Source organism: Gopherus evgoodei, chromosome 4 (genome assembly GCF_007399415.2).
Source record: "Gopherus evgoodei ecotype Sinaloan lineage chromosome 4, rGopEvg1_v1.p, whole genome shotgun sequence".
Taxonomy (NCBI): domain Eukaryota; kingdom Metazoa; phylum Chordata; order Testudines; family Testudinidae; genus Gopherus; species Gopherus evgoodei.
The window spans coordinates 11,262,093-11,288,575 of record NC_044325.1 but is presented as its reverse complement, the minus strand read 5'-3'; the positions used below and the strand labels follow the sequence as shown (position 1 = coordinate 11,288,575).

The following is a 26,483-nucleotide window of genomic DNA, read 5'->3' as shown; positions in this document are numbered from 1 at the left end:
GGAGCACTGCTTTTCAGCTTTAGATCCATACTGTTTGACTACCGAAGTCCAGCACTTCCCTGCTATGAGCAGAAGAGTGAACTGTTCCCTTCTATCAAAACAAAAAAAGATGATTTTTAAAACAAAAAATTGGCAGGTCCTTAGTTTGGGTTAGTGTCTTTCCACATGACCAATAAATGAACTTGAAAAGTCAGCTATTGTGCATATATATTTACTAGAGTCAATTCAGGCACAGAAACAAGCCTAGGGTCTCAACTCCTGGCGTTGTTGTTATATCAATATCTAAGTTTTCATTTAAAAAAATGGTTTGTGGACCTCATGATTGGGAAGAAAAGGTAGGAAATGTGACTCAGGTGTAACCAACACAGTGATGTCTGCCAACATCACAGAGAGAGATAAACTGTCCAATACGTCTCAATGGGATGGTGTCATGGAGTTTGGGGGAGACAAGGCCCTGCACCCCCGGCTTCCTGCAATTCACCATGACTCTCAGCCAGCCAGTAAAACAGAAGATTTACTTAGATTACAGGAACGCAGACCAAGACAGGTCTTGCAGGTACAGACAACAGGACCCCCTCAGTCAGGTCCATCTTGGGGGGGCCAGGGAGGCTAGTGCCCCATCTCAGAAGCCAGAGCCCGATCTGGCCTCCCCTCCATTTTCCCAGCCAGCTTCAACTGAAACTCTCCAGCCCCTCCTCTCCCTTTGTCCCTTTCCCAGGCCAGGAGGTCACCTGATCTCTTTGTTCTTCAACACCTTTAGTTGGCAACTTTGCATGGGAGAGGCTCAGGCCATCAGTTGCCAGAAGACAGGGCATCGGCCATTCTCAGTGCAGACAGGATCACACTGGCCCCCCTAGGGCTCTGCAACAATCACACACCCCTAGACACTTGAGAAATGCATAGGGGAAACTGAGGCACCCACACAGTATTCAGAGAAAACATTAAGAACATTCCCACTTTGTCACAGATGGTAATGCTGAAACCTACTGTTCTTCTCCTCTGGACTGAGTGGGGGGCGGGGCTCTGCTGCTGTGGTGTCAGTAGCTCACCCCTCCAACAGTGTTGTCTACCTGGGTGGATAACAGTTGAGTCCTCCCTCTTCTGGGATAGGCACCAGCCTGCCTGGAGGCAATGAGTGATAGTTCAAGACATGGGAAGGGTTTAGCCTGCCCAACAAAAAGGATGAGCCACCCAGCAGCCAACTCCTGTATAGGGGGCCCTTGATTTCAATGAAAGTTATGACTTTTTTTTTATGTCTGATTTTGTAAGCAAATAGTTTTTAAGTGAGGTGAACCTAAATATCTTCGTGGACCTGGGCCCTTGTTATGCTCACATCAAATAAGGTCAGAGCCATGTGAATGGATGCATGGGACCCCAATCTGCCTTAATCCAACCCTGACATTTAATGGATCAAGAATGTTGCACCCCTTAAAATCAGCAGAAGAACCTTAGGGAATCAATGATGCATGCTTGCTTCCATTGAAATTAAATCAGCCTCAGAACTGACACATGTTCAATAGAAAAAACTAATATCAGGCTGTCCAGAGATTCAAGAGCTGAATCAGAGCTGGAAACCACCATAGCCATTCATGATTTATACTTGAAGAGCTCAGATACTCAGTGCACTAGAATAGGTTATAAAGATTGTTCTCGGAGGAGGTTCAAACTCTTAATGCTAACTCAAGCCCAAAATGTCCTTGGACTCTAGGATTGCCTGGGTATTACATTGGAGTTAACAGACAGCTATTTTTCATTAAGGCTGAGACCATAATGTGGTCTCAGATAGACAGATTCATAGTAAAGCTATTTTCTAGTCATCTCCACCTTTCTGCTAGCAGTCTGCTGTTCCCAGCAATCCCACTGAAAAGATACCTACTGAAATATACCATCCTGCTTGACCTGAACCTTGCACTCCCAACAAACCTGTAAAGCAATTCATCAAAGCCTCATTAGAATCCACAGTTCTGGTTAATTAACCCAGCTGGTCTGGAAGGGATGGTTAATTGTGGCCAATTAAACACACCTTTAATCATGCTTGTTTCCACTAGCCCTGCTTCACCTAAAGAAAGGGATCTTGCAATGGCTCTGCTGAAAGCCCATCAGTGAAAGAGGGGAATAACATTTTCAGACTTAACTAATTTGTAGGGATGGTGCTGTATGTAAATACTAAAGTGCTAGCTTTCAGTATACCACCTCACCCCCATTAAGGGAACTTCCTCTTCAGTTTACCTGTATAATATTAATGGTAACATATGAAGTTAGAAGCACTCTGTGGAAAGGTGGCCTAGACACGCTGCTGTGGAAAGCCTTGGCATCCCAAATGCCTCATTTTGCACCTCTCTCTATTAGAGGGCTCCACCTGTAAAGTTCAGCCATGAAATCCAAGTCTGCCATGTGAAAAAGACACTTATCTTTAACACCAGGGCAGAGCTGTACACGGCCCAGGCTTGAAGAAATTCAACCCCTACTCCTCGACCCGTTATCTAAAGAGCTTGTTGAGTGGCTGGGCAGATGAGTCTGGCTTGGGTTCACCGTTGCAAGACCGCACAGCATCTCCCGCAGAGGGGCAGCGCCTTTACCCGCTGGGCTGCTGTACCCAGGCATGAGCCACCAGCTTGGGGATGGCTGCACGTTTCAGCAGGCAGTAGCCACACCCGGTCCAGTTACGCTGGCAGCGTTGCATTTACATGCACTCCTGTCTAGAGGGACTAGCCAGCCCCCGGAGCCCGCTGGAATGAGAAGATCTCCGGGGAAGCGCTAGCTAGGACTGGAAAGGCTGCAGAGACAGGAGCCTTTCCCTGGCGCAGCTGGATGCAGGACCTGCAGGCACTGCCCCCCGCCATGCACCTGTAGCGGACTGGGAGACACTCCAGCCTCCCTGCAATTAGCCAAGCGCGGGGGGTCCTTGCTTGCAGCTGGGGGCCTCGCTCTTCCGCTTTATCCCGTGGGGGAAAGGCCCCAGTTTAAAGAGGACACGCCCCCTTTCCTGCACCTGCCGGCCGGGCCCCAGCTGGTCACTTCATTCCCTCAATCGGGGCCAGGTGCGAGGGCAGCGCCCTGGATCGCGCCTGCCCGCGAGCGGCCCCCGAAATGCTCTCGCCCGGTCCGCCCCGTCCCGGCAGGACGCTGCCCGCTTCGGCCCCGCATGGAGCCCTCGCTGGAGAACTACTGGGACCAGAGCCCGGGCCAGGTGGGTGCGCTCAGGCCCCCCATCCCCGCTAGAGCAGTGGCACAGCCTGGCACCCCAGCTAGCTGCTGCTGCAGGGTGGGAACCTTGTCTGGGGGCGGTGGGACCCTGCTGCTTCCCTAGGTAGCCAAGAACTGGCTATGCTATCAACTCCCCCCTTGTCTTCCTTCTCCACCCCCCAAATCTGGCTCCTCTCCAAGCTCCCTGGAGCACCCAGGGGTTGGGCTGAGTCCCTGCAGGGTGTCCCTGCCATACTGCAACAGTTGAGGGGTGGGAACTGTGGCTTTGAAGTCCTTTGTCCTTCCTTTTGGAGCCTGCCAGGGACCTAGGGGGCTGCCCCTGTATTGGCAGTGGGGCTGCCTGTGCCAGCTGGGGCCTGCCCAGAGCATTCTGCCCTATGTGTATGGTGTGGTTCAGCACATGGACTGCAAGTTCCTCAGGGCAGGGACTGTATGTTCTGTTTGTACAGCACTTAGCACGCTGCCATGCTGGCCTGTGACTGGGGCTCCTGGGTAATAATGGCTACAAATAATCCCATGGTAGGATTAGAGTTTCCAGTTCCTCTCTGGGCTTCAGTTAGCTCCAACAATGAAAACAAATGAGTGAGATTCACCCTGACCACCTCTGTTCCCAAAGACGCTTTAAAACTTCCACACTGTGGAACAAGAGCCCTAATGCAGAGGAGCAGCCCCTGTCTTAATTCCTTGTCCTCTAACTCTGCCTAGGTCTAATGGAGGTGTTGGGGCCCCCAGGAGGGTTTGCCTCCTCACCACTGACAGCTGTGGGACTGAACAGGTGGAAAACATCTAGGAAATCCCTTTAGGATTGGAGAGGCCCCTTTGAAGTCTCGTGCACTGTAGCAGGGCTCTGCAGGGTTTTAGGGACCTGTCTGGGCTGCAGCCTGGCTGGTGTTAAGAAGCTCTCCTGAAGAACTGAGCTCTGCTCAGGTAATAGGTTGAGACTGGCCTGTGCTAATGAGGCAGAGGGGCAGGTTCCATTTTTTGTAATGGTGCCTGCAAAGTTTCAGATTTTTATTTTTTTTAAGGTAGTTGAACACCATTTTCAGACTGTTTTCAACTGTTCTAATAGCCCTCCCACTGTTGGCAAGTGGTTTTTGGACAGACACCCCATCGTAATTGGGAGAGGACCTAAATCTAACCCTCTAAATCAGAGGTGAGCAAACTATGGCCCGTGAGCCACCCACATCCAGACTGCAAGACAGTCCTGCCTGGCCCTTGAGCTCCCGGCTGGGGAAGCTAGTCCTCAGCCCCTCCCCTGCTGTCCCTCCTCCTCTGCAGCAATGCTGCCATGCGGGCAGCGCTCTGGGCAGTGGGCCTGCAAGCTCATGCAAGGCAGTGCAGTGGCATGTCTGGCTCGGGCAGGGTGCTTAGCTGCCAGATATGCTGCTCTGAGTGGCATGGTAAGGGGGTGGGGGCCAGGGGGTTGGATAAGTGTGGGAGTCCGGGGGGGGGGGTCTGTTGGGGCAGGGTGTGTAGATAGGGGTCAGAGCAGTTAGGGGACTGGGAGCAGAGGGCATTGGATGGGGGGGTGGGGTCCCAGGGGTGATTAGGAGTGGGGGGGTCCTGGGAGGGGTTGGTTAGGGTAAAAGGAGCAGGGAGGGTTGGATGGGTTGGGAGATCTGAGGGGGCAGTCAGGGTGGGAAGTGGGAGGGGTCAGATAGGGGGCGGGGCCAGGTTGTTTAGGGAGGCACAGTTGTCCCTACCCAGCCCTCCATACAGTTTTGCTACCTCAGTGTGGCCCTCAGGCCAGGGCCGGCGCTATCATTTAGGCAGCCTAGGCGATCGCCTAGGGCGCCAGAATAATTGGTGGGTGCCATTTTGTCGGAGGGGGCGGCTGGCGGCTCCGGTGGAGCTGCCGCAGTGGTGCCTGCGGAGGGTCCGCTGGTCCGCGGCTCCGGTGGAGCTGCTGCAGTCATGCCTGTGGACGGTCGGCTGCTCGCGCGGCTCCGGTGGACCTCCCACAGGCACGACTGCGGCAGCTCCACCAGAGCCGCGGGACCAGCGCGAGGGGCGCCAAAATTGCCGGCTACCTAGAGCGCTCAAACCCCTAGCGGTGGTCCTGCCTCAGGCCAAACAGTTTTCCCACTCCTGCTCTAAATGAAGTAATTATGGCGATAGATAATGGGTAGGGAGAGGGCCAGTAGCTGCTCTTGATAGTTATACTGGAGGAGGAAAAACTAAATGGCCTGGAATCACAGAACTGGGCATATATGTAATCTATGGAATGTGTCTTCTGTTGTTACTCATTCCTCCTTCTTCTATTGTTTCTCACTAATTGATTGACTTATTCTAGTCCTCAATCCTCACACTGATCCATGCAGTTTGAACCTCTGCACCCTGGGACCCCTCATGCCGAGCTCCTTTGAAATCATAAGCTTCTGCCCAGGTACAGAGAGCTCCACGCTGTAAACTCTTTGGCCCATGAACCAAATCTTCCTGTGTGTCTGAACAGTGTCTAACATCTGGGGCCTGATCTGGATTTTTGGCCTCTGTTTGGTGGTACTACAATACAAATGATAAACTCATGGCAGCAATTGTTTTGGGTATATTGTGACTAAAAAAAAGTAGCCCCCCAAACCTATCTGAGGTCTAAATCAGTCTTGTCCCAATTATACTGTACTTGGACAATATCCCTCTACGACAGGGTATAGGTGCCAAGCATTCATTTCTTCAGGGAGGCAATAGGAAATGCTCCAAACATGCATTGCTGACGGCAGAGATAATCATCAATCGAGTCAGCTAACCTAGTGTACGTTGTGTAACGCTTGGCAGCCAGTTAAGTATAAAACTTGTCTTGTGCTGCTTTCCCCTTTTCTCTTCCACAGCATGGGATGTCTTTCCCTGTGCTTCTAGTCTGTCTCCCCCCCCCACACAGAGGCCAGTTTCTATTTAATACATCTGTAATTTTCAATCTTCTTTCCTTGAAGAATTTCATTCTTTGAATCTGCCTTTCTCATGAAATTGCTTTCCTCTCATTTTTTACCCCATTATTTTCTGTCCACCTTTAAAACAAACAAACAAATATCTTTCTACTTCCCTTTGGTTCTCACATTCCACTAACTTCTCCCTGTACGTCTACACTACGGGATTATTCCGATTTTACATAACTGGTTTTATAAAACAGATTGTATAAAGTCGAGTGCACGCAGCCACACTAAGCACATTAATTCGGCGGTGTGTGTCCATGGTCCGAGGCTAGCATCAACTTCCGGAGCGTTGCACTGTGGGTAGCTATTCCATAGCTATCCCATAGTTCCCGCAGTCTCCCCTGCCCCTTAGAATTCTGGGTTGAGAGCCCAGTGGCTGATGGGGCAAAAATCATTGTTGCAGGTGGTTCTGGGTAAATGCTGTCAGTCATTCCTTCCTCCGGGAAAGCAATGGCAGACAATCATTTCACGCCCTTTTTCACTGGATTGCCCTGGCAGACGCCATAGCATGGCAACCATGGACCCTGTTCAGCTTTTTTTTTTTACAGTCACCGTATGTGTACTGGATGCCGCGGACAGAGGCGATACTCCAGCGCTACACAGCAGCATTCATTTTCTTTTGCATGATAGCAGAGATGGTTACCAGTCGTTCTGTACTGTCTGCTGCCAGTGTAATTTGGCAATGAGATGACGGTTATCTGTCCTTCTGTACTGTCTATTGCTATCATGGGTGCCCTGGCTGAGATCGGCTGGGGGCGCAAAGGCAAAACTGGGAATGACTCCCCGAGTCAATCCCTCCTTTATGGTTTCTAAAAATAGAGTCAGTCCTGCCTAAAATATGGGGCAAATGTACTAGAGAAGCAGTGTATCAGAGAGCACAGCTGCTCTGTGTCAGATCCTCCAGAAATGATGAGCTACATGCCATTCATGGGGGGTGCCCCTGCAACAACCTCACCCGTTGCTTCCCTCCTCCCCCAACCTTCCTGGGCTACCGTGGCAGTGTCCCCCCCATTTGTGTCATGAAGTAATAAAGAATGCAGGAATAAGAAACACTGAGTTTTTAGTGACATAAAATGAGGGGGAGGCAGCCTCCAGCTGCTATGATAGTCCAGGCAGGACATTAAATGGTGTGTGGGAGAGGAGCCCAGCATCCCACTGCTATGATAGTCCAGGCAGTACAGAATCTCTTCTTTTCACATGAAAGGGAGGGGGCTGATTGAAGCTCAGCCCCCAGTTGCTATGACGAAGACGGTTGCCAGCCGTTCTGTACCATCTACTGGGAATGACCGGGAGTCATTCCTATTTTCACCCAGGCGCCCCCGGCCAGCCTCACCTGAAGCCAGCCAGGAGCACTCACGGGCTGATAAGAAGGACGGTTACCAGTCCTACTGCACCGTCTGCCACCGGGGAGGGGAGAGGAGCGGATACTGCTCTTCACTGCCGCAGCATCGCGTCTACCAGCAGCATTCAGTAGACATAGGGTGACACTGAAAGAAGTCAAGAAACGATTTCTTTCCCTTTTCTTTCACGTGGGGTGGGGGGGGGAGTAAATTGACAAGCTACTCCCTGAACCACACCGGACAATGTGTTTGACCCTACAGGCACTGGGAGCTCAGCCAAGAATGCAAATACTTTTCGGAGACTGCTGGGGACTGTGGGATAGCTGGAGTCCTCAGTACCCCCTCCCTCCCTCCATGAGCATCCATTTGAGTCTCTGGCTTCCCGTTACGCTTGTCATGCAGCACTGTGTAGCCTGTTGGGTTTTTTTTTTTTCAAACGCTTTGGCATTTCGTCTTCTGTAACGGAGCTTTGATAGAACAGATTTGTCTCCCCGTACAGCGATCAGATCCAGTATCTCCCGTATGGTCCATGCTGGAGCTCTTTTTGGATTTGGGACTGCATCGCCACCCGTGCTGATCAGAGCTCCACGCTGGGCAAACAGGAAATGAAAATGAAAATAAAAATTTTGCGGGGCTTTTCCTGTTTACCTGGCCACTGCATCCGAGCTGAGACCGCTGTCCAGAGCGGTCACAGTGGTGCACTGTGGGATACCGCCTGGAGGCCAATACCATCGATTTGCGGCCACACTAAACCTAATCCGATATGGTAATACCGATTTTAGCGCTAATCCTCTCGTCGGAGAGGAGTACAGAAACCGATTTAAAGAGCCCTTCATATTGATATAAAGGGCCTCGTAGTGTGGAGGGTACAGCGTTAAATCGGTTTAAATGCGTAGTGTAGACCAAGCCTCATCCATCAAAGCCTCAAATTGACTGACTTTATTCAGAGAGTGTTTGCTAAGGCCTGGTCCACACTACGCAGTTAAATCGATTTAAACAGCGTTAAATCGATTTAATGCTGTACCCGTCCACACTACAACACACTTTAAATCGATTTTAAGGGCTCTTGAAATCGATTTCTCTACTCCTCCCCAACGAGAGGAGTAATGCTAAAATCGATATTACTATATCGATTTAGGGTTAGTGTGGACAGAAATCGAAGTTATTGGCCTCATCATTTTACAGTAGCTACCCACAGTGCACCGCTCCAGAAATCGACGCTAGCCTCGGACCATGGACGCACACCACCGAATTAATGTGCCCTAGTGTGGACACATAAAATCGATTTTATAATATTGGTTTTATAAAACCGGTTTTAGTTATTTCGATTTTATGCTGTAGTGTAGACGTAGCCTTAGATTCACCTTGTGGGGGAGCTGAAATGTCTCCCATGCCCTCTATAGGGAGGGAAAGAACATTGCATCTGAAGTTCCATGTGTTGCTTTCTCTGCTCCAACAAGTAGCAGCTGTGGTGGGATTAATGAACTGTCACATAACTAGGTTAAGAGGAATAACTGGGTTAAGAGGTACAGTTGCCATCTAACTTCTAGGGCTCATTTACCTGGCAGTGTGTCATTTTGAGCACAGCTTTGTCCCATTTGAGGGATGGGCCTGAATTTTAGAAGCAAATAACCAGGAAATTGTTTATTCACATTTGTGGAGAGACAGACTTGTATAAGTGGTTTCACTAGTAAGCAGGTATTTCTTTGCGTGACTTACTCTGGGATTTTTCACAGACTTCTAGCTGGTATCACAAAAGTATGCAATGTTACCGCAGTGTGTCAGTCCTTTTATGGAAGCTACCTTTCTATTGTGAGAGTCCTCTTTATACTGCCTGCTTAGGGTGTTGTAGCAATCTAAGACTTCCCCCTCCCCTGGCTAATATGAAACAATGTGCATTTTAAATGAAGAGACACTAATGCCAAGCCTGCTAGGGGTTCCCCTGTATAAATGCCTGCTTATGTCTTATCACTTCCTGATAGTTTGCATGCCACCCAAGTCCATGTTGCTAAAGTGTGTCAAATACAGCTGGTCTCTGTTGCTTTAAGGCAGGACCTCAGATACAGAGTGCAAAGGGACTTGTGTAATAATGCCTAGACTTTTGCATTAGTTGTCAAATTCTTTGTGCAGAACCTGAATGTCGGATTTTTCTCTCTAAAGGACAGTTCTAGGTACACTGTACTTAGCCCTAAGTATTCAAAAGGCTCTAAAAATAGCTCCTAAGGCACCTTTAATGAGTGTATCACAGTTCCTGCTTGTACTTGCCAAGCTGATAAAGGGCACCTGTCTACTTTTTTGACTGAGTAAAATTTCCAAAAAAAGGGTCTAAATTACTTGGATGCGCAAATCCCGTTGACATTCAAAGTGCATAAGTTGTTATGCAGGATGTGTTGTATTGGATCAGACCAGTGGTCCGGTTCAGTCTCCAACAATTGCTCATATTAGCTGTTTCAGGCAATGGTGTAGAAGGCTGTTATTCGGGGGTCAGCCACCTTTCAGAAGTGGTGTGCCGAGTCTTCATTTATTCACTCTAATTTAAGGTTTTGTGTGCCAGTAACACATTTTAACATTTTTAGATGGTCTCGTTCTATAAGTCTATAATATATAACTAAACTGTTGTATGGAAAGTAAATAAGGTTTTTAAAATGTTTAAGAAGCTTCAGTTAAAATTAAATTAAAATGCAGAGCCCCCCCCCCCGGACCGGTGGCCAGGACCCAGGCAGCGTGAGTGCCACTGAAAATCGGCTCGCGTGCTGCAGATTGCCTACCCCTGCTGTTATTAAATAACTTGCCCCTAGAGAAAGTGTGTTCCTAGCCCTCATTAACTAGCAGTTGGTTACATGCTGAAGCAAGAGGGTTTAAATTCCTCCCCAAGCTGTTGCCTTTTTAAAATATTATTATAGAGCATTATACATTTGTGATGCCAAGACAAACAAATGGTGATGGGGGACAGGGCTAGAACTCAGGAATTTGTGTGATTAGGAAACGCTGTAAGCCTTTACCGCTTGATCTAAAGAAGAATGTTAGCTATGGTAGCATTCAGGCGTATATTTCTCATAAATGAGTCATAGGCTCCACTGGCCACATATTTGAATCTATCAGGTACTGTGTAACAGAGAGCAGTGGTACACTTATCTATTCAGTTGTGAGCTGTTCAGGGAAAACGTGACGATGGATTCCTAGATTATTATCTATACTGAATGGAGACTAGAGCTAGTCAAAAATGCCAATTGTCTTCCATGGAGAAACTTTGGAAAATGTTGGGAGTTTTCCCCCCAAAAGTTATCAAAAAAAACTAGAAAGGATTTGTAGAGTAACCGAGCCCCAAAATCAGAACATTTTGACCAAAATAAGAATTTTTGACAACTTTTAATATAGTAAAAAAAGCCAGTTTTCACTTAAATTTATTTCTAATAAGTTGATCAGCTCTAATAGATGTTAATACATTTAAACATCTGTCTAAATAAAGCCTCGTGAGAAGCATCAAGGAAGACCACCTTATTGGAAGATGAGGTCACTTATTTTTGTGTGTTCTTGCAGGGCTTAGCACATGTTGGGCCTGGTTCTCCAAAGTGCTGAGCAGCTGCTGGCACTGTGGTGGGTGCTGAGCACCTCTGAAAATCAGTTGCCTTGTTTCCTGAGAATAGTGATCACTAGCAAGTCTTGAAATTCATGTAACAGGTGAAAAGACCCCAAGTGATCCCTTTGATCAGTTAAAAGGTCATTCCTGCCATCTACTGGACTCGCTATGCCCTTACAGTTCAATAAACAAAGGCTGTATGGGCCAGGTACCAAATGTGTGTAACTGAGACGATGCCGAGGAAGGAAGTTATTTTGGCACTCCACAGTGATTAGCTTTAAAACTTTTAACCAAGCTATCATTCAGCTAGTAGTATAGGAGCTTCACTTTATCACTGAACTCTTAAAACTTGCACAGCAAGTAGGGTGACCGGATATCCCATTTTTAATGGGACAGTCCAGTATTTAAGCTGCCCTGCAGGCTTCCTAACTCATTCTTTAAAATGCCTCCCCTACCATCAGTACCATTGAGTCCCTGCTTGCCAGCCGTCCACCCACCAGCAGTGAGGAGGGTGGGGGCAGGGTCCAGTGGCAGATGATGGGGGGTGGGAGTGCAAGGCTGGTGGCAGGGCAAAGCTGCAGCACCTGGGGCCAGGCTGTTCCCCCTGCTGGGGTCAGCACAGCCCCCACTATGTGCCAACTCTGTAGTGGGGGGGAAGTGATTTCCAGCTTATTCCTGCCCTGAACCTGCAGGCTCCACAGCAGCACCTCAGGCAAGGGCTTAGCACCCTCATCTCCCCCCACCACTCTGGGTCCTGCCACCAGGGAGCACAGAGCTGCTCTGTCCCCTAGGTCATCCCTCCCCATCTTCCTCCCACCCCCGCTGCCTGCTCTCCTGCGGCCGGAAGCAATTCCTGTCCCTTCCCTCTCCTCCTGCACAGTGCCCAAAGGCTGCTGCTGGCCACATTCTGGTGTGAATCTTGCAGAAATCTGGGCGGGGGTGGAATGTGACCCTGTGTGTGTCTCTCCTCCCCTCCCTCCCCTGCCCCCGCACACATTGCCTCGGGAAGATACGTGCCAGGTCCCAGGAGAGGCAGGTCCATCCTGGGGGCCCAGTTAGGCCTGGAGGCAGAGAGCGCTGGGCAGGGAGGATCAGTCGCTCAGTCACCCCCCCAATCCCTGCTGTGTGGGAGGGGACTGGGGGGGGGAGTGGTGTGTGTCACCCCTCCCAGTGTGAACCCTAAAGTTTTAAAGATAAGGTAAATGAAAAGAATCCAACTACATGATATTTCTTTACTGCGGTGACTTAACTTGCCATCTGAGAACTCTTCTCAAGTTTAAATCCATTGGAGAAGCTCTTGGGTGTGGAGGGGTGGGAGTGCAATTTTGAAAGGCTGCTGTCCAGTGTGTGCTTTGCAGCCTTAAATCTTTTGTCTTCACAATAACCCCTTGAAATAAATGTCTTCCTCTGGCCATCACACACAGTTCATGAATGCTGACCTCTTGGTGTTACGGTGTAGTTCGATCTAGCTTGTGTAATAACAAAACAGTTTGGATAAACCCATAGAAATCCTCTGGCTCTTAGACACCGACATCCGTGAGAGGAGGAGAAGGAGAAGTCACTGAAGTATGAGCCTGTAAAGCTATTTTTGACAAACTTTCTCATTTTAACTTGAAAGTGCTCTGTGTGATGATGGAGTTGTGATGGGGAGGAATATCTTCTTTGAATTCATTGAATGGAAAATACATTTTCTGAGCACAGTCATTTGAAATAAATAAGTTCTTGTCTTCTAAAACATGCTATAATCTTTTCTTTTAAATGAAGGATGACCTTTCATCAGCTGTTCCTCAACTATACACTCCCATGAGCCCTTTTGACACAGACCTACCAATTCAAGCCGCTCAAAGTGCATCATTCGGTTCTCATCTTGACCAATCCAAAGAACTTTCTACAGACTTCTCTTCTGTGGATCTCAGCTTTCTTCCAGATGATCTCAACCAAGAAAATGGAGAACAAACTCATTCGGAAGATGGTCATGAAGTGCAGAGAGAGCAATATGGGTCACAGTTGACAGAGCAGGACAGCGGGTTCTTAAATGACAGCAATTTGTCACAACTGAGCTATGCGGATGCAACTCAGCCTTCACCTGAAACATCTGGTACCTGTCCCCCTTTGACACCTATGACTCCTATCACCCCAATGACACCCGTTTCAGAAAGCTCTGGCATAGTTCCTCAGTTACAGTAAGTAAACTTAAGCTTAGAGGTGTGGGGGGAGGTGGTACCATGTACATGAAGAAGGGCTAAACACCAAAATGGAAAGAGAGCGAATTGTAGAAAAAGTCCATAAACAAATAGGTCAAATGTGGTTCAGGCTTCAGTAGTGAAAGCTTCTCTAGGCAAAAGAGGTCACGTGGTCTCCATGCAAGCTGTATCGCTGGCTTAGCATTGGGAAGACTCGAATGACCTCATCACATGCACTGTGTGTAACTTCTGCCGCTGAAGGAACTGCAACCCTCCTCTGCTGTGCAAACTCCTGTCAAGAAAACAATATTTTAATGTTAGTTAAATTTCCAAGGGCCCTTAGCCACTGCCCGCACGCTAGACTGCAGGAGCCAAAGTAACAGTACTTGAAAAGTAGGAACTCTTTAGCCAGACAGGTGTTCAGTACCTGTTGTCACCACAGGGGTCTACAGTGCAGCCACCAGCTGGCCGATGAGGTTCCTGTTTGGTCTAACTGCTGGGGTGCTCTACTGAGGGAGCTGAAATAGTCTCTCTCTGACCCGAGCAGTGATGTGGGGAGGGAAAGGGCACAGAAGCAGAAAGGATCCCGACCTCTGCAACAGCCAGACGGTTCTATCCTATAGGGCAGGGTGACATGAGGGTAGTTCACTGACTACTTCAGAGTGCAACAGTAACTCTGTCGATGTTCTTAGCTATAATAATGCAGGTTAAAGACACACAAGCCTATGCAGCTGTAATACTGGAGGAAAAACTAGCATATTCAGTGGTTGCAGCAGTAAGGCACTTTTTTAAACTTTCTCTTAAAATCTTGCTTTTGGCATTGGACCGCTTACATCATTGACTTTCACCAAATAAGCAGCAAAGAATCCTGTGGCACCTTATAGACTAACAGACGTTTTGGAGCATGAGCTTTCGTGGTTGAATACCCACGAAATACCACGTCTGTTAGTCTATAAGGTGCCACAGGATTCTTTGCTGCTTTGACAGATCCAGACTAACACGGCTACCCTCTGATACTTTCACCAAATAATTTGCTATATCTGATTTTTGTTGTGGACTAGTAACAATGGTCAGGAAAGTAATAGAAGGTAACAATTAAATGTATTGTGATTTCAGACTATCTTTTTAAAATAGATCACTTTGATCTGATTTTCTAAAAACATGTATCCGCTTTCTTATTCCTTCAGGAATATAGTGTCCACTGTAAACTTGGCTTGTAAACTAGATCTGAAGAACATAGCTCTGCATGCCAGAAATGCAGAATATAATCCAAAGGTGAGACTTTTTTAAAGACCTATTTCATTGGGGTTTTATACTTGAAGGCATGGATTCCAGTTTACACCTTTTAATCACCTGATTGTCCCTTCTTTACTAGCACACTCAGCTCATTAAAAAAGAAATGAGTTGAATTCAAGTCAGTAAAAGCTTTTGCAGACTCAGATATATTCCGTGAAAGTCAAATATCTTTGTCACCTTTTTTCATATCCTTGCAGTTCTGTCTTGCTATGTGCTGAATAAAGCATTTATGGAATGATCCTGCCACAGGATGCCCAGCCCTTCAAAGAGAATTGGGGCCTGGCCTCACCTGCCACTGATGAGCTAGGGATCAGGTTGAGGCTAAAAGCCAGCAAACGGGCCAGGTGCGGGGAGAGTTGCTAGAAGCATGGAGGCTCTGGCAGGAAGCACTTGGGTCAAAGAGGAGGTCCAGAAAGCAGACTGGCTCCTGTGAGGCCCTGGGGCAGGGTAGAACTGTCAGACAAGTGGCTTGTACAGTGGAAATGCAGAAGCCCCTGCAGAAGACCCCAGGTTGGCAGGGGGGAAATGGATGACTGATGTGCTATGCTAGTTTATGTGGAAGAAACAAAGATCAAGGCCTGAACCAGCCTGTGGGGGGTGTTGCCCCTCCTTCGTGGCTGAGGGGACCTTTCAGGCTTTCAGACCCTTGAGGCTGCTTCTTTGAGTTGTACTTTTCAGTGCTAAACAAACACATGACCGTCTCCGATGTGGATTTTTTAAAGTGGTACAGTATGTTTGATAGTTGTAATGGCACTGAAAACAGCTCTTTCTCCCATAGTGCTGGAACTAAGGATGCAGGAGGTGCTGCAGCACCCCTGGCTTGAAGTGGCTTCCATTATATCCAGGGCTTACAGTTTGGTTCAATGGCTCTCAGCAACCCCACTGTAAAAATTGTTCCAACGCCCCTGCTTTTCCCCTATTGCAGTCGTGAGTAGAGACTCCACTTCCTAATAAAGGGCTCCATGTGTGGACATGCTGATTCCAGAATATAAATACCTTGTTCCGGTTTAGCTTAATTCACTGTGGGCTAAGCACTGAGGGCTGAGACTTCCCTATTGGGAAGCATTTCTTCATGATTTTAAATTACACGCAGTGGTGAGCTGGAGCTGGTTCCCACCAGTTCTCGGGAACCGGTTGTTAAATTTAGAAGCCCTTTTAGAACTGGTTGTAAAGGGCTTTTAAATTTAACAAAAGCTTCAGCAGCTCCCTGCCGTGCCCCCAGCCCCAGCTCACCTGGCTCCAGCTCTGCCTGTGCCTCCTCCCCTGAAGGCTCCCCCTTCTGGCTTCCTGCGAATCAGCTGTTAGCGCGGGATGCCTGGGAGGGCTGAGAAGGAAGCAGCAGCTTCCTGCAGGTGAGCTGGGGTGGGGGCACAAGGAGGGCTTCGGGCGCTGCGCGTCTCTGGGTGGCCTCGGCCCTGACTCCAGCTGGCTGGGCTTGGCTCTGGGCCAGCTCCCAGCCCCTGACTCCAGCCTGGTCAGTGGCTCCTTGCCAGCCCCAACTTCAGGCCGGCCCCTGACCCCAACTGCAGGCTAGCCCCCGACTATGGGCTGGCCAGCGGCTCTCACCCTTCCCCCAACTCCAGCCTGGCGCCTGCGGCTCCTGGCCCCAGCTCTGGGCGGCACAGCCCCCATCTCCAGCCAGTGCAGTAAGGGGGGCAGGGGAGGGGGTGTTGGATAGAGGGCGGAGGGTGGATTAAGGTTGGGACTCGGGGCAGGCAAAGGGCAGGGAACAAGGGAATTGAATGGGGGCTAGGGTCCTGGGGAGGCAGTCAGGAAGGACCAGGGATTGGATGGAACAGTGGGAGGTAGTCAGGGGCAGGGGTTCCAGGGGCACTCGGGACAGAGAGAAGGGGTGGTTGGATGAGGCAGGGGTCCCGGGGGGGGCATCAAGAATAAGAGGAGGGGTTGGATGGGGCGGCAGGGGAGAGTTAGGGGACAGGGAAGCGGGGTGGACGGGGCAGGGGTCCTGGGGGTGGGGTGTCAAGGAATGTGAGGCACGACCCCTGGGAGGTGGGGGAGGCACAACCCCCTCGTGGGGTGAGTAGGAGGGAACCGGTTGTTAATATTTTGGTAGCTCATCACTGATTACACGTGTAGATAAGCCAGCAGATTTGTTGGGGGGAAAAGATTGCTGAAGTTTCAGAATGGAGGCCTTAATTTGGAGGAAGGGATACTTAAGTGTATAACATACTTATTACCAAGTGTGCACCACAACAAAGAATTAAACATAACGGTACTTGTAGTTTTCAGAGCAATGTCTGAAACGGTCTTTGATATAAAGGGAAGGTTTTAAATAAAACCCTCTTAAAGCTTGTATTACTTACTCTGAAACTTGGTACCAACTTGACACAAGCTTGGTTACAAGTTACTATTCTTATTTGTATTACTGTAGTACCCAGAGCCCCCATCATGAACCAGGACCCCACTACTATTCTTGTTTGATTTTTAATCTCTAGAGGTTTGCTGCTGTGATAATGAGAATCAGAGAACCAAGAACAACGGCCCTTATATTCAGTTCCGGCAAAATGGTCTGCACAGGAGCAAAAAGGTAGGAAACGTTTCTTCTGTCTGGCTCTAACAGCAGATGGCATTCTGAGACAAATTGTGACATTACCTGCCTGTTCCACAAAACGCAACATCCCAAGACCCAAAAGACGGGGCCTTGTCACTGAACATGTCGACTTGTCGGTAAGGGGAGCTCTCGTGATTGCTAACCTGCACACTGCTGTTCTGAACTGTAAATTGAGCTGAGCCGCTATTAATAGAAAATCACTAATAACGAGTAACTGTCATTTCCCACTCATTCCAAACATTGCCTCAATGTAACCTGTGTTGCTGTCTAGTGTCTCTAAGTAGCTGTGCTCAAGTCTTGCTGAGATGCCCTCATAGCACAAGTATTCTGCCTGTTCTGGTTTGTTTGTTTTTTTTAAATCCTTGCCCTCTGAAGTTCATACTCTTGGTCCTTAAGCCCCTCGCTCTCCCCCTTGTTATCCTATTCTTTCCTGAGGGGAATCACTGGCTCTTACTCCAGAACAAGCATTGCTGTTTTCTACTTTAAACTCTAGCTCGTAACTTACACCCTCTAATATCTCCAACCACCAACGCGCTAGATTAGGAAGCCCTCCAGGAAACTAATCTTATTGGGCCAGATCATCAGTGCTACTCCAGCAAAGAGATGGGGAAACTGGCTTAAATGGCCAACTGAGTTTTCCTCCTGCACAGGGGAATCTGAGTGGCGTACACTAGAACCCTGCACAGGACTGGTCTTTAAATCCACTCCCACCCCACCCCACAATGCACGTTCCAATCCACGCCCACATTGTTGCTTGCATTTTTATCCTGCTCCTATCCCACAAGAGGGAGATTCCCCCCCATGCTATTCTTAAAAAGTCAGTTAATATATAAATGGAATTCCAGACACAATTATTAAGCAAGATTTGTTTTTATTCTGTTAGTGGTAAACCATGCAGAGGATACGTCAACTCCTGTTAGAAAATGTCTATTATCCCTCATTCACATTAAGTATTAAAACCTTTCTTTAAAAAACACACAAATGTACTGTACTTTGTCATAAATAGAATTCCAGCAAACTGATGAGATGAGTATGTTTCCACAGTCTGCAGCAAAGTACATTTTACCTGCTCCCGCTATTATAGCAGTGGGTCCTGCCGGACCTGTGGAATCCCAGTCCCGCTACATGGCTCTAACATTCACCTCTATAGCCTGCTCTACTCCACTCGTTCCTGGTGTAATGGGAGTGCCTTGTTTTCCAAAAATCCTGGGACGGTACAGGCTCCTGGGTGCTTTTATCAGCCTGTCCTAAATTCTGCTGCCACTCTTAGGGAAGCATAAGCTGACTCTGGACCAACCCTCTTCCATAGCAGAGAGGCCTGGTGAGAGCTGTGTGAATAAGTTAATTTTTGTTCAAGCTCAAATGCAACGTTTTGTGTTGATTCTGAGCCTTTGTAACACTTTTTAAAATTAAAGGAAATTTCTCAACAGTCATTCAGAACCAAAAAAATTGAAATGTTACGTTAAAAAGTTCTTTAGTTTGACATTTTCTAAATGTGTCTGGTTTTTTGGATGGGAGAATTCAGTGAAACCAACATGATTTTGCAAAATGCTTTCTTGCTGAATGTACTTTTTTGTCCCCTGGCCCCCCCTCAAAAAAATTGTCCGAAAAACTTAGCCCTGTCCTTTCTTCTCTTGTTGTTGAATTTTGTAAGCACATTTAGGAGGAAGTTCATAAGGAAGGGTGCACATCCGTGGTGCTGTATAACTAGGGCCCTACCAAATTCACAGTCATGAAAAACGCGCCATGGACCGTGAAATCTGATCTTTTGTGTGATTGATATATATAATGTATTTGTTTAAACCTGTACTATATAAATTTGACGGGGGAGACCAGCGTTTCTCAAATGGGAGGGGGGTTCTGACCCAAAAGGGAGTTGTGGGAGGGAGTTGCAAGGTTATTTTAGGGGGGCTGCAGTATGGCCACCCTTACTTTTGGGCTGACCTCAGAATAGGTGGCCAGAGAGCAGTGGCTGGTGGCCAGGTGCCCAGCTCTGAAGGCAGCACCCTGCCAGTAGCAGCAGCACAGAATTAAGGGTGCAGTACCATATATGTTACCCCTTACTTCTGCTCTGCTGACTTCAGAGCTACACAGCTGGAGAGGGGCAGCTGCTGACTGAGGGCCCAGCTCTGCAGGGAGATACGAGGGTGGCAATAGCACACCATGCCATCCTTACTTCTGTGCTGCTGCTGGCAGCAGCGCTGCCTTCAGAGCTGGACTCCTGGCCAGCAGCCACTGCTCTCCATCTCCTCAGCTCTGAAGGCAGCGCCGCTGCCAGCAGCAGCACAGAAGTAAAGGTAGTAATGCTGCAACCCCCCCTTTACAATAACCTTTGCGACCCTCCCACAACTCCTTTTTGGGGCCAGGACCCCTACAATTACAGCACCATGAAATTTTGGATTTAAATAGCTGAGATCATGACACGGTTAAAAAAAAATCCTACAACCGTTAAATTGACCAAAATGGACTGTGAATTTGGTACGGCTCCCCCATATAACCTAGTGCTGCAGCAGTGCAAGGCCTTCCTCTTTACCTCTGATCCCATTCCTGGATCTGTAGGAACTGGTTACAACACACAATCTTTGTGGCACTTTAAAACAGATGCCCATGTAAATTCCAGCTCCTGGACCATAAGGTCACTAGACCTATTCAGGATCTTGAATCTGGCCTGCTCTCTGAATTGAGAACACCAAACTCTCTTATACACAAGATGGGATTGATCAAGGCCAGGATGTTACTACAGCCAACAGGGTGTGTGTGGGGGGGGTTAATTTAAATTTCAGGATAAGGCTGTACATCCAGAAACCATTAGACCTCAAATTCCTGTTTCCATCTCTGTGCTCCCTGCAGTGAAGAGCAGTCCCGGCTTGCAGCTAGGAAGTATGCACGTGTGGTGCAGAAGCTTGGGTTCCCTGCCAAGTTCCTGGACTTCAAAATACAGAATATGGTGGGCAGTTGTGATGTGAGGTTCCCCATCAGGCTGGAAGGATTGGTTTTAACTCATCAGCAATTCAGTAGGTATGTGGGAAAGGAGGTGGTGACTGGCAGAGAGGGGTACCAGGCTCCTAACAGAGAGAGGGTTCAATTATGAATAACACATAGGGGTGAATTGATGTGTAAAAGGATACAAGAGAAGAAATGTTGATACTGGGCTAGCATGGTAAGGTGTGTACTGCGTACCAGTGAGCTATTAACTGCTATAGCATACCCTTGGTCTGCTGCACCCATTATCTCTGTGCCATCTGTCGTCTGTTTCACATACACTAGACTAGACCCATAACATTTTGATTGTCTTTTGCAGTAACGCCTATTGAGAAACCTTCTGCAGCATGTTTGTTTCTAATGTGGCAAAAGTCAATAGGGCTTGTGCGCCAGCACAATTGATGTTGGCAGGAACGTTCACTGCTCTAGGAGAGTGACTAACTCAGTAAGTTAGTGGCTGGCTGTTTAAAAGTACACGCCTGAGAATCTTTAGGAAGAGAAGTGTTGTGCTCGGTAGTTCTCTCGCCATCGGAATTTGGTACTTAAATATTCAAAGTTGTATTTTCTCAGTTTGGTTTTCTCAAAGTGTTACAAGCATGCTTTGCCCTCTGGAGGGTTTTTTCTGGACTAATTTGTATGTATATTAGATCCAATTAAAATGAAGGACAGGAGAGTAGTAAATCCAAGTGTAAATAGACTTTCTAACTGTCAGGGTGGTTAAGCACTGGAATAAATTGCCCAGGGAGGCTGCGGAATCTCAATAGTTGGAGATTTTTAAGAGCATGTTGGACAAACACCTGTCAGGGATGGTCTAGATCAGTGGTTCTCCCCCAGGGGTATGCGTAGCCCTGGGGGTCCACAGAGGTCTTCCAGGGGTACATCAACTCAGCTAGATATTTTCCTAGTTATACAACAGGCTACATAAAAAGCACTAGCGAAGTCAGTACAAACTAAAATGTCATGCCACCAATGACTCGTTTATACTGCTCCATGTACTATACCGGCGTAGCCAAACTGCAGCTCGCAAGCCGCATGCGGCTCTTTTACAGTTAAAGTGCTGCTTGGGGAGCCCTCCAAGCCCTCCCCCATTCTCCTCCTACCTATAGGTGCTGGAACTAGGGGTGCTACTGCACCCCCTGGCTTGAAGTGGTTTCCTTCATACAGGGTTTACAGTATGGTTCAATGGCCCTCAGCACCACCACTATACAGATTGTTCCAGCACCCCTGCACCTACCAGACTGGGTTGAGGCGCAGTGCTCAAGGTTTCTGCTGAACATGACTGGTGCCTGCTGGGGGAAGAGGCGGGGCACAATTGAAATTTTTTACCCCCCAACAGCTTGAGTCATCCCCCCTTACCCTCAGGGGCCCCTCCCTGCAGCTCCCAGGCATTAGCTTGTTAGCTCCGTGTGGAGAGGCAACGGCAAACAGCTGGCAGCTGCAGGGAGCGACGGCTGCTCTAGTGCTACAGGGAGAGGCAGCAGCAAAAGCAGTGGGGACACATGACTCCATGTGCTCCCCCCCCCCAACACATCACCTCTGGCTTCTGCCCAGCAGGGTCTGGGGGCTGAAGCCCCAAGACCTCCCTCCCTGCAAGGCTGGAGCCTTGGCAGGTGTGCTCCGACTCCCGAACGTCTAAAGATGGTCGTATGTGACTTTCAGGGTCTGTAAGTTTGGCCACCCCTGTACTATACACTGAAATGTAAGTATAATATTTATACTCCAGTTGATTTACTTTATATGGTAAAAATGAGAGAGCAAGCAATTTTTCAGTTAGTGTGCTGGGGGACACTCTCTTGATTCTTATGTCTGATGTTTGTAAACAAGTCATTTTTTAAGTGAAGTGAAACTTGAGGGATTGCAAGACAAATCAGACTCCTGGAAGTGATTCAGTAGTTGGGAAAGGTTGAGAACCTCTGGTCTAGATAATACTTAGTCCTGTTGTGAGTGCAGGGAACTGGACTAGATGCCCTCTCAAGGTCCCTTCCAGTCTGACCATTCTATGATTCTTGGTTCCTTTGCTCACGGTTAGAGAAATGCTTCTCTTTAAACAGCTTTCCTGCTGACTGGGGAGCATGTATGGCAATATCTAATGTTGCTGCAGCATACTTGCTGTGTACAAAGAATTTTGACATGCCAGAGGTGTTCAGTAAGATCAACTTTCATATCCAGGATAATATTGGACTGGTCTCAGGTTGGCACTTGCCACTGCCATGTGGCACATCTAGTCATGGTGAGGTTTTGGTCCCACAGACCAGGTCTGTAACGAATGGAGAAACTTCCTCCAATTCTAACCAATCTCATAGTTAGTTCAGCTGAACCAACTGTTTAAAACCCTTGGAGCCATGGTGTAGATCAAGCTCCAGCAGCCTGGACCGATCTTACTAAGTTGGTCTTAAAACCTCTGGTGTGATGGGAATTGTGTGTACACAGGGATAATGTGCCTCTAGAAGCACTGAGGTAAGTAGTCTAATCCTAAATGGAGTGAGAGAGATTGAAGCAAATACAGAACATTTCCTATTGGTGGACAATGCACAAGTGACAACGTCTTGTATGCATATTTTTGTACAAGGTTTGATCTGTGCTCTGGACTATTTCAAGTTAATGTGTAGTACATGTGTAACCTCATGGCTGGCTGGCTGGCTGACTGACTTAGGGTGTTTAAGATGCATTTGTTCAAAATTGAGTCACCACAAAGGACACCACAGGATACTTGGAAAGGAGTGAAGCTTGAATGCAACAGAAATTAAAAAGTTCAAACTGGGTCTCTGTTTGAATTAGGCTTAATACCCTATATGTCGTTATCTTGGGCCATCTTGGCTTAGTGTGTATTATAGAACTACTTGGTTATCTCCTTATTTGCTGTATTTGTATAAATCATTTATAACTGAAGCTTTGTGTGTTGTCCCCAAGAATCCTTCCTTGGACTGTTCTCAGACAGTAATGCCAACACTTACTTGGGAACCTACCTTTAGTCATTCACATTTGAAAATGGCCCAGATCTTAAAGGTGCTGAGTATCCACAGTCCTTACTGGCTGCAAGAGGTGAGATGCTAGAAGGCTTCAGTAGGCGGTACAGGTGCTCGGTACATCTGAAAATTGGGCTCCTTAGTCAGGGATCTCACCAAAAACACTAGCTTAACTAACAACATTCTAACAGAGAGGAGCGATTTATATTTCATAAAATAAACTAGTAGTAAAAATAAAATTGCCAAGCAGTGCTCCTAACCCTTCTCCCCTTTTTGTTTCTTTCAACAGTTATGAACCAGAACTATTTCCTGGCCTTATTTACAGAATGGTCAAACCAAGGATTGTGTTGCTTATCTTCGTGTCTGGAAAAGTTGTATTGACTGGTAAGTGATCTCTTTATGTACAGCAGTAACTCTGAGCACTCTGTATAGTAGGATGACATTTAAGCTAAGCTGATGTTCCTTGCATAGTGCAAACACTAGCAAAATCTAGAGGCATCCCTTTCAGCAAAACACTGAGGATCCAAAAGTACCATAGTTGTGTACTATTAGAACACTCCACAGGCGTTCAAATAACCACTCAAAAGAAATCCTACACATCACTAAACTTGTGCATCCTGTGGTTTCTGCTTTTTTTAAATTCTCCACTTATGTCAAAGTAACAAATGCATTCACACGCTGTTTTAACAAGCACCGTAACTAGACGCCTATTTGTAATGTATTCTGATAATTTAAGGGAACTCAATCTTACTGTCAAGTATCAGAGGGGTAGCCGTGTTAGTCTGGATCTGTAAAAGCAGCAGAGAGTCCTGTGGCACCTTATAGACTAACAGACATTTTGGAGCATGAGCTTTTGTGGGTGAATACCCACTTCGTCGGATGCATCCGACGAAGTGGGTATTCACCCACAAAAGCTCATGCTCCAAAATGTCTGTTAGTCTATAAGGTGCCACAGGACTCTGTCTTACTGCATACTTCCATACTTTTCCCTCCTCAATTAGAAAATTTCTTTATGGTTAGCATAGTAGTTGCTGATGGGAAAGGAAGGTGTCTTTCCTAATCTTGGCCCGTGTTCAGCAAAGCACTTAATTTTAAGTGCTATGATGAATCAGGGCACTTGTCAATAACCTATAATCCAAGTCTGTAAGTAAACATTAAAACTCCTGGATGAATACTTCTGAGCATTCTTTCTGGAACATTTTCCATCTTGGGAAAACTTCCTTATTCAACTTGACTAAAAAGGCAAACTGTATCTCTATCAGACATACAGGCTAAATGGTGCCAATGTACCAACATAGATGTAGATGGTACTTTAAAGGCAAATAAAATTACATGCCTTTGCCCAAAGGATCTTCCAGTCATAATTATGAATGAGCTCAATTTAACTGGGCATTCAGGACAGAAAGCTAAAACATCTCCTCCTCCTTAGGTCTCATGAAGTCATCCTGGCCATCTACACTCCATTGATGCCTCCAGAATACATTTCTGGATGTTATAACTACTGAAAAAAAAAACCCACCACACAACAAAAAACACACCTCTGCTGAGGCATACAGCAGGCCCATAAGAGCTCAGGTAAGTCCCATTTTGAAAGCTGGGCCTTAGTGGAATTCTAAAACCAGGCTTACTGAGCTCCTATGGTCCCCTGGCTGATCCAGAATTTTCTGGTGGTCCAAACATCCTGAAATAATGTTTTGGAGCAGAGTCAATGGGTGTGTTGTGTGGCTTATCTTTCAGTGGAGCGGGAAACTAAAAAGGTTTGAGATGTATCAAGCTATCCTGCAGTGACTCAGGACCATGAGTACCAACCTCAAGGCAGACTGTTGAGAACCAGGGCACAAACCCCAAATTGGCTGAGAGTTATATACGTCGATGATTAGTTGGTGAAATCTAAGGCCATGTCTCCACTAGAGACCTTACAGTGGCAGAGCTGTACCAATGCAGCTGCACTGATGTAAGGTATCCACCGTAGCCGCTCTATGTCAGCAGGAGAGAGCTCTCCTGTCAGCATAATTAAACCACCCACAATGGGCGGCGGTAGCTATGTTGGTGGGGGAGCATCTCCTGCCAATGTAATGCTGCTCACACTGGCGCTTCTGTCAGTGTATGTGGGTCAGGGGGGTGTCTTTCACTCCACACACACTCGAGCGACAAGTTTGAGGAACAAAAGTGCTATTGTAGACATAGCCTCTGTGTAAACTCCTCAGGCACTGCAACAGCCTAAACATGGAGTCACAGACAGTCCCCTTGGGTACTCCAATCTATCTCATCACCTAGGCGAGTCTGGCTTTGTGGTAGATGGCCCCTTACACCATGAAGCACAGCACTGTTCAGGTTACTTCCAGTTCCAAAGGACCCATTACTTACAATGAAACTAATAGGCAGCAGGTTTAAAACAAAGAAAAAGCAGTACTTCTTCACGTATAGCACTCAACCTGTGGAACACGTTGCCAGGGACGTTGTGAAGGCCAAAAGTATAACTGGATTCAAAAAAGAATTAAATTCATGAATGACAGGTCTATCAATGGCTATTAGCCAAGATGGTCAGGGACACAACCTCAGGCCCTCGGTGTCCCTAAGCCTCTGACTGCCAGATGCTGGGAGCGGACAGTGGGATGGATCACTTGATAATTGACCTATTCTTTTCATTCCCTTTGAAGCATCTAGCATTGGCCACTGGTGGAAGACAGGATACAGAGCTAGATGGACCATTAGTCTGACCCACTGTGTCTGTTCTTTTGAATGTTTCATAACATAACTGAACATTAATTGTTGACTAATTAGTCAGTCCTACAACTAATAGTGACGGGGATATTGCATCCAAATTTGATCTGAAAAATTATGAGATTCATATACTCTATTAAAAAAAAGAGAAAAAAAGACTAATACTAACAGAAACAATTCCAAGGAATTTTAAAAAGCTCCCTGGAGCACTGTATTCTCTCTCTAAAAATGTAGTATTCCTTTATGGTTTAAGCAACTCCAAAAATCACAGCAGTATTCCACTGCAAGAACCCAAAACAAAAGATCAGATACTGACTAGTCTACCTTTGTGTGGGGGGGAGGGTTCTCCCCAAGATGAGAGCAAGAAAAAAAAACTCTACTGTTTTAATAAGACAAGGTGGTGGCGATATGGAAAGAATCTTGCTTCTTAAATTATATCTAATTTTGACTATGCCCCCGAAAGAGATTTTAAATAAGAACCTTGTTTTTTCTCATCTTTGGGAATGCTTTTATCATCTGTTATACTAGTACTTATTGGTGTTGACTTAATAGTAATGAATGAAACCTTGTGAGCCATCTTTAATATTGTCTTAGTTCTTAAACTATTTTTAACTTTTTTTTTCTAGGCGCCAAGGAGCGTTCTGAAATCTATGAGGCATTTGAAAACATCTATCCTATTCTAAAGGGTTTCAAGAAAGCATCTTAA

At 47.1% G+C, this 26,483-nt stretch overlaps 1 protein-coding gene across 1 annotated transcript; it reads left to right on the top strand.

Moving 5' to 3' along the window:
• Window positions 1–318: 318 nt before the first annotated feature.
• On the top strand, window positions 319–26,483 carry TBPL2 (TATA-box binding protein like 2). Its single transcript, XM_030559224.1, has 8 exons — window positions 319–335; window positions 2,956–3,190; window positions 12,819–13,237; window positions 14,425–14,512; window positions 16,990–17,081; window positions 19,956–20,123; window positions 23,343–23,437; window positions 26,404–26,483. Exons 1-8 carry the CDS (start codon window positions 319–321, stop codon window positions 26,481–26,483), a joined length of 1,194 nt encoding a protein of 397 aa, XP_030415084.1.